Genomic DNA, 13,026 nt, shown 5'->3' with positions numbered 1-13,026 from the left:
AAGCAGAAGGCAGCGAGAGGCCAACCCTCATCAAAAAAGGTGGAGGAGGAAAGGAGAGACTGGCCCTCATGATTAAAAAAGAGAACAGAACGTTCACACCTCTCCTCTTGCCCAACCCCCACATCACAGTCACTGCCTTCTCTCTGCTTTTCACCCTACCTTGACTCTACGCCGTACCAGCGTACAGCTGACCGCAAGGCAGACTGGGAGATGAAGTCCCCGTTGCCACAACACATTTCGAAGGCGAGGCTTCGCTAAATACAACTCCCATCTCAACCCTCGCAGACAGAGTCCTGAATATGTGGGAGGAGCGCACCGCCCACAAAAAGCCACAGTTATCTGTCTCCAGCTGCAATTCTAAAATCCAACTATAAAAACAGCCATAAAATAGTGGTATTGATGAGGGGTGTTTTTGCATGAAGATCGTTGGAAAGGCTTGTTGTACCTAGCGGCAGAAACATCAGCGGCAGAAAGAGAGGAGAGAGGGCGAGGGGTGTTGGTCTGATGGGTAAATGAAAGTGGGTGGGCCTACCGCGGACACATTACTAACTTGAATTAGAATACATTTTTCCAGTCGATTTTTCCGTTAATGGAATTAACGCGCGTCGGTCGTTAAAGGGTGTTTTCGGTTGGTTTTGAGAGGCGTCGGGCGCGGAAACCGGACCATTTCCCGTTATCACGGGAGGTTTGATTGTCGCTCGAGTTTTGTACCGCCCTTCCTGCCAAGTGGGTGGTTTAGGTGCTAACCGGAGCGACGACACAGCCCAGCTCGAGCTATTCGCGGAGAAAAAAGGCCGTCCTTACCCGGTGCTTTAGCCGGCCTTTCTCCCCTAGCCTCTCCTCTCTGGTTTATGAATGCGTTATGAGTGGTAGGTACCCTCCCCTCTCATCTCCGTCTCCACCCTCTATCCCTCTTTTCTTCCCCCTTGCTTTCTTTGCATACAGCCTGACAGATATGCAGAAACCGTTTGATGATAAAGAATAGCGTATTCCTAAAACAGGCAACACGTTTCCATAACCGATCTGTTTAGATGTATTAGTCTCTAATCGGGTTCCGATCAATGTGTATGTCTTTTCGCCAGTAGTTGAACCATATGGTGCCACTACACTGTTATAAAACCATGTGCAGGGAAATATTGACATCTTTATAGCCTATTTTTTCAGGTAGTCGCCGTGTACCCACTGTGTTATTGATACATGTGATCACTAATCATTCAGTCCTCCAGTTGAGGACTGATTGATTATTGTTTGATCGATGGTCCTCAGATCAGAAGAAGGAAGTGTCGGGATCAGAAGGAGGGAAACCAGGCAAGAAAGGCAAACGTTCTGGATCACAGGTAAGCTGGTACACACCACTTCCTGGTTCTGTCTAGAGACCATGTTCAGAGGATTGCATTATGTATATCAACACCAATAATGGACTTGTCTTTGGCTCCATGTCTATGAGATGAGGTTTTTGCAGTATAATAAAACATATTTATTTAATATGTTCATAGCATTTCCATAGCATGTGTTCTGACAGGGTTTCTGAAGGCATGTTTGATTCTAGTGTTGATATAGACTGTCATGTAGCTTCTGTGCAAAAAAAACACTAGCTGTCTATACAGGCAGCTTTAGAGGTGTGTGTGTGGATGATATTAAATATTTGCATGCGACCTACACTCCTAGAACAAAAGGTGCTATCTAGAACCTAGAAGGGTTCTTTGGCTGTCCCCATAGGAGAACCCTTTTAATATCACTTTTTTGGGTTCCAGGTAAAATCCTTTTGGTTCCAGGTATAACCATTTTGGGTTCCATGTAGAACCCTTTCCACAAAAGGTTCTACCTGGAACCAAAAAGGGTTCTCCTATAGGGACAGCCTAAGAACCAGTTTTTTTTCTAAGAGTGTAGTTCCTTCGTGACTACTGCTCTCTCTCTCTCGGTCTCTGTGTGTGTTTGTCTGTCTGTCTATCTGTGTGTGTGTGTGTCTCTCTCTCTCTTTCCGTATCTCTCTCTATCTGTCTATATGCATGTTGTCTCTCTCTCTGTCTCTCTCCCTCTTCTCCCTTTGTCTCTCTCAATCTCTGTATCTCTCTCTGTCTATATGCATGTTGTCTCTGTGTGTCTATCTCTCTCTCTGTCTATATGCATGTTGTCTCTGTGTGTGTTCTATGTTTGAATTCCCCTATCTGCCTGTGTGTGTATTCTCTCTCTCTCTCTAGGATTCCCAGCCGTCTCCCCTAGCCCTACTGGCTGCGACCTGCAGTAAGATAGGAGGTCAGGGAGGAGTGGAAGGACAGGTCCAGTTGCAAGCTGGTCAAATACAGGTAGCCATTAATACTAATTATATAGCTATAAGTTATGTTATTCCTTGTATTAATGTTCTTGTTACTGTTATAGTTGTTACAATGTTGGTAATGTAAGTTCTGAAACAATAAGAGATTATAAAGACTCATACATGCTTTATAACATGGTACATACACTACATGGCCATTATAAAGGCTTGTAATGCTTATAACACGGTATATATATAGGGGCGGCAGGGTAGCCTAGTGGTTATAGGGGCGGCAGGGTAGCCTAGTGGTTGGACTAGTAACCGGAAGGTTGCAAGTTCAAACCCCCGAGCTGACAAGGTACAAATCTGTCGTTCTGCCCCTGAACAGGCAGTTAACCCACCGTTCCTAGGCCATCATTGAAAATAAGAATTTGTTCTTAACTGACTTGCCTAGTTAAATAAAGGTAAAAAATAAAATAAAATATCCGCAGACTTTCAGTGTGTTGATTGTACTTTCAGATCCAGAAACACATAGATTCAGCCAGGAACCAGACTCAGGTTCCTATTCTAGTACATGTTTATTCAATTATGTTTATTTATTGTTTATGTATATTTATTTGCAGTTGCAGGGTGGGCAGATCCAGGGTCATATAGTTGTAGACGCAGCAGGTAATCAGACTCTGGTTCAGCAGCAGTTAGAACTGGTTCCTGCCCAGTTCACTGGTAATGGCTGGCAGATCATCACTACCGCTCCCCAAATGGCTAATGACACTGCCAATCAACCTGTCGCCGTAACGCTGGCCACCACTTCCACCAATGACAGTGCTCCGGCAGGCCGTAAGGCGAAGGCAGTGGGCGGGACTAAAACCATAGCAGCCAATCAGCAGCCCCAGCAGCAGCAGCAGTTCCAGATCATCCAGGTGTGTGTGTGTGTGTGTGTGTGTGTGTGTGTGTGTGTGTGTGTGTGTGTGTGTGTGTGTGTGTGTGTGTGTGTGTGTGTGTGTGTGTGTGTGGAATGGAAAGTTGACTGGAGGGGTGCCGTCATGTGGAAATTCTGGTCCTATAACCTATAAATGTATTTTTCTTAGACATGGAGAGTGGAGTACTATATACTGTATAGTATTCTGTTTCTGTGTCCAGGTTCAGAACATGCCCACCTAATGTCACTATGTTTTTAAGTAAGGTTATCGTTTGTCTCTCCAGGTGCAAAATATGCCTTCGTCGGGGGGTGGGGTCCAATACCAGGTGATCCCCCACCTGCAGACGTCAGACGGCCAACAGATCCACATCAGCCCCCAGACCGCATCCCTGGGGGGGCAGCACATCCAGATCAGGTAGGTGACAGCTGTTTTAAAGGTCAGACCGGTAGTCTGCATGTTAGAGGTTAGACAGGAGGTTTGGGTGATTTAAAAGTGGTATAATTTACTTTTTACAGATGACAATAGATCAAGTGTTTCTATTCTATTCAGTTCGGCCCAGGGCGGTCTACCAGAGCAGGTCCAGCTGATCCAAACCCAGAACCAATCCCAGACCCAGGCCATCCTACAACCGGCCAACCAGCAGGCCATCCTCACTGGCTCAGCCAATCAGACGTTGCAGCTTCGTCCAGCCCAATCCTTCCCGCTACAGATGCAGACCTTACAGGGCTCCCAGACCCAGGTAATGACTACAGTACCCATAAACATCGGCGGTATGACCCTCGCCCTGCCGGTCATGAATAATTTAGCGGGGGGCGGAGCCGTGCAGCTTATCCAAGCAGCCGACGGCAGCTTTACCGTAGCTAACAGTAACCAGCTGGTGACAACAACGGCGGCGGTGTCCGGGGCAGCAACCGGGTCATCTGGGGGTACCATAACAACTGTTGCCGGGTGCGATGGAGCATTGTCGGACGGAACACAGCTGAGTTCTGTAGCCGGGTCGGACGGAGGGGTGGAGAGAGACTCACAGAACCAACCCGGCGAGCAAAACTCACAGATGGTACGTGATTGCGTGTTTTTGTGACTTAACATTCATGAAATAGAAGGATGTATTGATTGATTGTTGATTAATTAATTGGTTGGTTGGTTGATTGACATGTCCAGAGCCAGGCCAACGGACTACAGGGCCAATCAGATCCTCCAGGGACCATCCAGCAGGTCATCGTGGGACAGGTGGGTTCTACTTGGCTGCTTTTACCTTTTTTTATGGTATTATACTATAATAAATTATATTATATGTTGTTATTATCATCATTGTCCAGATGGGCAACCAGGTGTTGCAGCAGATCCAAATCCAGCCACAGAACCAGGTAACACACACGCACACACACACACACACACACACACACACACACACACAGTACATCCGCAGAAAGTTTGTGAGCTGTTTGTTTCCACCAGATCCAAGGCCAGCCGCATCAGATCCAAACCTTTCAGTTAGGACCAGGCGGGACCCTACAGCCCATACAAGCCTTCCAGAACCAACAGGTAGCTAGCTGCTTTCTGCTGCCTTCCCCAAACTGTTGCCACAAAGTTGAAAGCACAGAATCATCTAGAATGCCATTGTATGCTGTAGCGTTAAGATTTCCCTTCACTGAAAATAAGGGGCCTAACCCGAAACATGAAAAACAGCCCCAGACCATTATTCCTCTACCAAACTTTACAGTTGGCACTATGCATTCAGCAGGTAGCGTTCCGTTGGTATCTGCCAAACCCAGATTCGTCCTCTGGACTGCCAGATGGTGAATCATGATTCTCCACTCCAGAGAACGCGTTTCCACTGCTCCAGAGTCCACTGTCGGCGAGCTTTACACCGACACTTGGCATTGCGCACGGTGATCTTAGGCTTGTGTGCGGCTGCCCAGCCATGGAAACCCATTCAACGAACAGTTACTGTGATGACATTGCTCCCAGAGGCAGTTTGGAACTCGGTAGTGAGTGTTGCAACCGAGGACAGACAATTTTTACGTGCTACGCGCTTCAGCACTTGGTGGTCCCATTCTGTGAGCTTGTGTGGCTTACCACTTCACGGCTGAGTCGTTGTTGCTCCTAGACGTTTACACTTCACTATAACAACACTTACAGTTGACTGGGGCAGAAATTTGATGAACTGACTTGTTGTAAAGGTGGCATCCTATTACAGTGCCTCTTTTAAAGTCACTGAGCTCTTCAGTAAGGCATTCTACTGTCAATGTATGTTAAATGGAGATTGAATGGCTGTGTGCTTGATTTTATACACCTGTCAGCAACGGGTGTGGCTGAAATTGCCAAATCTGCTAACTTAAAGGGGTGTCCACATACTTTTGAATATATAGTGGACATTTCTTCCAACCTCTATGATTTTATTGTGTGTTGTATTGATTTCAATTGAATGTCAATGATTCATAGCCTTCTTAAAATGAATTGATTCCTCCAGGTTCTGATCCGTACCCCAACCCTCTCCTCGTCGGGCCAGATCACATGGCAGACTCTGCAGCTCCCTGGGGGGATGTCTGTGCCCCAGCAGCTGACCCTGGCCCCTGTGGGCGGAGGGGCTGTGGGAGGAGGGGGCTTCGTGCAGCTGGGGGGGGCTCCCCTGACGCTGAGTGCAGCTCAGATCAACCCTGGGTCGGGAGTGCAGACGGTCAACATCGCTGGACTGGGCACCGCTGGGGTACAGATGCAGGGGGTACCCCTCACCATCACCGGACTACAGGGTGAGAACAGAGAGGGAGAGGGGCAGTGTGTGTTGTTCTCCAAATGTATATTTGTTTAGTTTCTGGGGGGAGGGTTGGGAGCAGTGCTACAAATTCTACTCTACTGTACCATAATGATATTCTACTCTACTGAACCATAATGATATTCTACTCTACTGAACCATAATGATATTCTACTCTACTGAACCATAATGATATTCTACTCTACTGAACCATAATGATATTCTACTCTACTGAACCATAATGATATTCTACTCTACTGAACCATAATGATATTCTACTCTACTGAACCATAATGATATTCTACTCTACTGAACCATAATGATATTCTACTCTACTGTACCATAATGATATTCTACTGTACCATAATGATATTCTACTGTACCATAATGATATTCTACTGTACCATAATGATATTCTACTGTACCATAATGATATTCTACTCTACTGAACCATAATGATATTCTACTCTACTGAACCATAATGATATTCTACTCTACTGTACCATAATGATATTCTACTGTACCATCATGATATTCTACTGTACCATCATGATATTCTACTGTACCATAATGATATTCTACTGTACCATCATGATATTCTACTGTACCATCATGATATTCTACTGTACCATCATGATATTCTACTGTACCATAATGATATTCTACTGTACCATCATGATATTCTACTGTACGATCATGATATTCTACTGTACGATATTCTACTGTACGATATTCTACTGTACCATAATGATATTCTACTGTACCATCATGATATTCTACTGTACATTTACATTACATTTAAGTCATTTAGCAGACGCTCTTATCCAGAGCGACTTACAAATTGGTGCTTTCACCTTATGACATCCAGTACCATCATGATATTCTACTGTACCATAATGATATTCTACTGTACCATCATGATATTCTACTGTACCATAATGATATTCTACTGTACCATCATGATATTCTACTGTACCATCATGATATTCTACTGTACCATCATGATATTCTACTGTACCATCATGATATTCTACTGTACGATATTCTACTGTACCATAATGATATTCTACTGTACCATCATGATATTCTACTCTACTGTACCATAATGATATTCTACTGTACCATAATGATATTCTACTGTACCATCATGATATTCTACTGTACCATCATGATATTCTACTGTACGATATTCTACTGTACCATAATGATATTCTACTGTACCATCATGATATTCTACTCTACTGTACCATAATGATATTCTACTGTACCATAATGATATTCTACTGTACCATCATGATATTCTACTGTACCATCATGATATTCTACTGTACCATCATGATATTCTACTCTACTGTACCATAATGATATTCTACTCTACTGTACCATAATGATATTCTACTGTACCATAATGATATTCTACTGTACCATAATGATATTCTACTGTACCATAATGATATTCTACTCTACTGTACCATAATTGAAATACGCTCCTTGCCTTTGTTTTTTTCCTAAATCATTTTTAATGATTTAATTACCCAATAAATAAAAATAGTCTATTCTACCACCAGGTCAGCCGCAGGGTCAGGAGGGCGGGGTTAAGGTCCAGTCGTCCCCAGTAAAGGTAACCATGGGTAACGTGGCGGGGTCGTCGCTAAGCCCAGACCAGATGGGTTCTGTCCAGAGTTCGTCGGACCAGGAAGGACCACCCAGCAAGAGGCTTCGCAGGGTGGCGTGCTCCTGTCCGAACTGCAGGGACGGAGAGGGGAGGTACTACACACACACACACACACACACACACTGTCTCTCTCTGACTGTGTGTGTGTGTGTGTTGCAGGACCAGTGGAGACCCATCTAAGAAGAAGCAGCATGTGTGTCACATGGAGGGCTGTGGAAAGGTCTACGGTAAGACCAGTCTGTACTGTGGAAAGGTCTACGGTAAGACCAGTCTATACTGTGGAATGTTCTACGGTAATACCAGTCTGTACTGTGGAAAGGTCTACGGTAAGACCAGTCTACTGAGGAAAGGTCTACGGTAAGACCAGTCTACTGTGGAAGGTCTACGGCAAGACCAGTCTGTACTGTGGAAAGGTCTACGGTGAGACCAGTCTTTAATGTGGAAAGGTCTACAGTAAGACCAGTCTGTAGTGTGGAAAGGTCTACGGTAAGACCAGTCTACGGTGGAAAGGTCTACTGTAAGACCAGTCTATAGTGTGGAAAGGTCTACGGTAAGACCAGTCTGTACTGTGGAAAGGTCTACGGTAAGGCCAGTCTGTACTGTGGAAAGGTCTACGGTAAGACCAGTCTGTACTGTGGAAAGGTCTACGGTAAGACCAGTCTGTACTGTGGAAAGGTCTACGGTAAGACCAGTCTGTACTGTGGAAAGGTCTGTACTGTGGAAAGGTCTACGGTAAGACCAGTCTGTACTGTGGAAAGGTCTACGGTAATACCAGTCTGTACTGTGGAAAGGTCTACGGTAATACCAGTCTGTACTGTGGAAAGGTCTACGGTAAGACCAGTCTGTACTGTGGAAAGGTCTAATACCAGTCTGGTAAAGGTCTACCAGTCTGTACTGTGGAAAGGTCTACGGTAAACCAGTCTGTACTGTGGAAAGGTCTACGGTAAGACCAGTCTGTACTGTGGAAAGGTCTACGGTAAGACCAGTCAAAGTCTGTAAGACCAGTCTGTACTGTGGAAAGGTCTACGGTAAGACCAGTCTGTACTGTGGAAAGGTCTACGGTAAGACCAGTCTGTACTGTGGAAAGGTCTACGTCTGTACTGTGGAAAGGTCTACGGTAAGACCAGTCTGTAAAAGGTCTACCAGTCTGTACTGTGGAAAGGTCTACGGTAATACCAGTCTGTACTGTGGAAAGACCAGTCTGTACTGTGGAAAGGTCTGTACGGTAAGACCAGTCTGTACTGTGGAAAGGTCTACGGTAAAGGTCTACCAGTCTGTACTGTGGAAAGGTCTACGGTAAGACCAGTTTGTACTGTGGAAAGGTCTACGGTAATACCAGTCTGTACTGTGGAAAGGTCTACGGTAATACCAGTCTGTACTGTGGAAAGGTCTACGGTAATTACCAGTCTGTACTGTGGAAAGGTCTACGGTAATACCAGTCTGTACTGTGGAAAGGTCTACGGTAATACCAGTCTATACTGTGGAAAGGTCTAATGTAAGACCAGTCTGTACTGTGGAAAGGTCTAATGTAAGACCAGTCTGTACTGTGGAAAGGTCTACGGTAATACCAGTCTGTACTGTGGAAAGGTCTACGGTAAGACCAGTCTGTACTGTGGAAAGGTCTAATGTAAGACCAGTCTGTACTGTGGAAAGGTCTATGGTAATACCAGTCTGTACTGTGGAAAGGTCTATGGTAAGACCAGTCTGTACTGTGGAAAGGTCTACGGTAAGACCAGTCTGTACTGTGGAAAGGTCTACGGTAAGACCAGTCTGTACTGTGGAAAGGTCTACGGTAAGACTAGTCTGTACTGTGGAAAGGTCTACGGTAAGACCAGTCTGTACTGTGGAAAGGTCTACGGTAAGACCAGTCTGTACTGTGGAAAGGTCTACGGTAAGACCAGTCTGTACTGTGGAAAGGTCTACGGTAAGACCAGTCTGTACTGTGGAAAGGTCTACGGTAAGACCAGTCTGTACTGTGGAAAGGTCTACGGTAATACCAGTCTGTACTGTGGAAAGGTCTACGGTAATACCAGTCTGTACTGTGGAAAGGTCTACGGTAATACCAGTCTGTACTGTGGAAAGGTCTACGGTAAGACCAGTCTGTACTATGGAAAGGTCTACGGTAAGACCAGTCTGTACTGTATGAATTAGAGATTTACCCGTCTACACTGTATAAAATAGAGATTTAGAGATCAATACTGTATAAAATAGAGATTTAGAGGTCAATACTGTATAAAATAGAGATTTAGAGATCAATACTGTATAAAATAGAGATTTACTAGTCAATACTGTATGAAATAGATGTACCAGTCAATACTGTATAAAATAGAGATGTACTAGTCTATGGAACCAATAAAATATAGAATATTAATTTGATATTACCAATCTGTAATAATATTCTATCTACCAGGTAAGACCAGTCACCTGAGAGCTCACCTCCGCTGGCACACAGGAGAACGACCCTTCGTCTGCAACTGGATCTTCTGTGGCAAGAGGTTCACACGCTCGGATGAACTGCAGAGACACAGACGGACACACACAGGTACCCACTCCCAAACCCACACACAGACACACTCTCTCTCACACACGCACACACAGATATGTCCTGTGTCTATGTTGTTCTTATTCAGATGTACCCATCCTCCAGGTGAGAAGAGGTTTGAGTGTCCAGAGTGCAGTAAGCGTTTCATGCGTAGCGACCATCTCTCCAAACACATCAAAACCCACCAGAACAAGAAGGGAGGGGCTTCTCTCGCCATCATCACCACTGAAGACATGGAAGATTCCAACCAGGGTTTAGGCTCCTCCCCTCGCATCGTAACTGTGGAGACACTCTCCCAGGACTCCGCCCCTGCCACTCCAACAGCCTCCTCGCCCAATCAAATGGAGGGAGAAGAGGAGGAGGAGGAAGAGGAGGAGTTTGAGTAGTGACCAGTGACCACTTCCTGTTTAGGGATAAAGCAGGGAGAGCTAAATTCCTGGTTGGTCTCCATGGTTATGCTGTGGCTGTGGAGGTCAGGTGGTCTATTTTTTTTTAATGTTGTTTTCAAAAAGAAGAGAAATATGATGAACTGAATATTACATAAACAGAAGGAGGAATCTGAATCTAAACTAATGAATTAATCTAACGACAGACTAAAGGTATGAATTAGTTGAATGGTGTTTATAACAGAACAGAGGTCAGGGGAAAAGGTATAATATAGATTTATAATCTAAACTTACACCCTATCCCTTATATAGTGCACTACTTTTGGCCAGAGCCTTCTGAGTAGTTTATGTAGGGAGGAGAATGCCATTTTGGATAGGCTAATTAAACTAGCACAAGACAGAACCCTGGAGTTGTAAAACATCAAGAAGAGACATTGGTTGTGTCCCAAATAGCTAGGGTGCCATTTGAAACACAGCAATTGTATCTCTATGCACAAAGATGTTCCTCTGCTAATACTGTAATGATGATTATGATGAAGAAACATGATATGTGGCACGGTCCAGACTGTAGGACAGACAGATGAGAGGAGCAGGGACAGGTGTGTGTATGTGCGTACGTGTGTGTGTTTGAGAGTGTGTGACGATGTATCCCGGTTCAACAGGACTATAGTTCAGGTAAAGACCAGTCTGATAAACTCTTACTGAAGAAAGACCAGAAAAAGAGGAATAGACCTCTAAAGGGTCATAAAAAAGCACATAGAACATATGTATAAATGATGCATTCCTATAGAAACGCTCTGCATTTGAAATATTAATCGTTTCTATAAAACGAACAATCTAGCTTTCTGCAACAGGCTGTTTAGTGAAAGCAATACTATAAGACAATCCTAGTGAAACCATGTTTACATTAATGACAGTAGAGGAAAAGGTTTCCCTGGTATGAAACAGCCAGTCAGCTCACAGCTTTAAAGGTGCACTCAGCAATATGACATCATCATACACAGCGGGGTGATTTCCTGCTTGATGATGCCATATTGCTGAGTGCACCTTTAAGAAGTAGCTCTCCTGGGGTTGGTGGGTGGGTAAGACGGTGTCAATAAGCAGTACTAATGTCAAAACACACAGTTCTCCCACTGATACTCAGAGCAGCAGCTGTTTGTACTAGAACCAGTTTAGAATAGGGCAGTAATGTGACTCAATCATCGTATCTGAACTCTAAACTTGTATAAAGTATCAACGTCTGAGATAAACAATATGCATTTCAGTAATTAGACATGTTTCAAATAATATATATTCACGATATTTCAAGTGATTAGAGATACTCTATTAACAGTGGTAGAGTTCCAGTGTGATTGGACGTTGGTGCTGCTTTCTCTGCATTGTGAAGGTAGAGCCCCCTGTGTGTGAGTCCTGGTACTACAACGCCTTAAAACAAGCAGTATTACACACACGCACACATGTAGTGGGGGAAGGGTGAGGCATGGAGAGAAGGGGTTGTGGCAGGGTGGATGTTATTACTATGTGGTTGTTATGACAAGTGTCTGGTGATGTTGCTCTATGTTAGTGTCAGTGCATACGTTTTGAATTGTACTTTTAGCTCTTTATTTTCTTAACCCCCCCAGTACATTTTGACACAGGTGATTTCTGTGTCCAGCTAATTGATGATCTGTTCTATTTTAATATCTGCCTTTTGCTGGAGTGTATCGTATTCGTTGAACAGAGGTGTGTGTGCAGCATGTTGCCTTTTAGTGCTGTTCTCTCTATTTCATTCATCCTAAACTTATTTTTGCTACGTCTGTCGTTGTCATGACTGCGGCCCGTCATTTCTACTACTCTTAACGCGTCATAATATGTTTTTAAAAAATAAAATGAAAGCAAAACGTTCATAAAAAATATTTGAAAATGAAATGGTTGAATTACCAACCAGATGTGGATGTTTTCGGTAATATTTTGTGTGACAACCAGTTTTCTTTCATATTTTCTAGTGACATCTCATTTGTAAAATGTTTTTCTATGCAGTCTGTGGGATCTCCATGATGATTGATAAATCTGGCCTCCAAGGCTGCAGGTTCTTGATTATTGATATTTTATTGATATTTTTAAATCAACTTTGTACAAATGTGTTGTGCGACTGGGGTTAAAGAAGTGAAAAGAGAAAAAAAGACTTTGCCTGCATAACACTTTAAATAAAGTGCTGAAATCAGTCTAAACCCGCCTGTATCACTGCTCTGCTCCCAACCGTGTGTGTTCTGTTGGGTCATTCTCTCACGTGTAAACACTGACCTCTTGCTATGAAGTTCCTCTGATAACTTTGGCAATCTCTCTTCCCTCTCTTTCTCTCAGCTGTGTTGCGAGTGTGACCATAGTCTGGTCCTGCGATGGTGGTCACTGAGATTATTTAAAATGCACAATTTTGCCACCTCTCTTCACACACACACACCTGCGGTGCCATAGAAACGTCTGCTGGTGTGGACTCTGTAATTACCTCGGAAGC

The 13,026-nt window shown here is 44.1% G+C and overlaps 1 protein-coding gene across 1 annotated transcript; it reads left to right on the top strand.

The window, feature by feature from the left end:
• The first annotated feature begins 785 nt into the window (after positions 1-785).
• Positions 786-12,742, top strand: sp4 (sp4 transcription factor). Its single transcript, XM_029646217.2, has 14 exons — positions 786-869; positions 1,267-1,337; positions 2,202-2,306; positions 2,878-3,174; positions 3,458-3,588; positions 3,724-4,231; positions 4,336-4,404; positions 4,494-4,541; positions 4,633-4,719; positions 5,648-5,927; positions 7,498-7,696; positions 7,764-7,831; positions 10,015-10,146; positions 10,252-12,742. The coding sequence occupies exons 1-14, from the start codon at positions 863-865 to the stop codon at positions 10,530-10,532; spliced, it is 2,283 nt and encodes a 760-aa protein (XP_029502077.1). The 5' UTR covers positions 786-862; the 3' UTR covers positions 10,533-12,742.
• Positions 12,743-13,026: the final 284 nt, after the last annotated feature.

This window comes from Oncorhynchus nerka, linkage group LG4, assembly GCF_034236695.1.
Source record: "Oncorhynchus nerka isolate Pitt River linkage group LG4, Oner_Uvic_2.0, whole genome shotgun sequence".
NCBI lineage: Eukaryota > Metazoa > Chordata > Actinopteri > Salmoniformes > Salmonidae > Oncorhynchus > Oncorhynchus nerka.
Note: the sequence above shows the minus strand (reverse complement) of the source record. Positions and strands in the feature narration are given on the sequence as shown.

Excerpts from the sequence above, each read along its gene's own strand:
- sp4 (XM_029646217.2), top strand. Across the intron at positions 1,338-2,201 it reads GCAAACGTTCTGGATCACAG|GATTCCCAGCCGTCTCCCCT; the intron begins GTAAGCTGGTAC and ends CTCTCTCTCTAG. Across the intron at positions 7,697-7,763 it reads TGCAGGGACGGAGAGGGGAG|GACCAGTGGAGACCCATCTA; the intron begins GTACTACACACA and ends TGTGTGTTGCAG.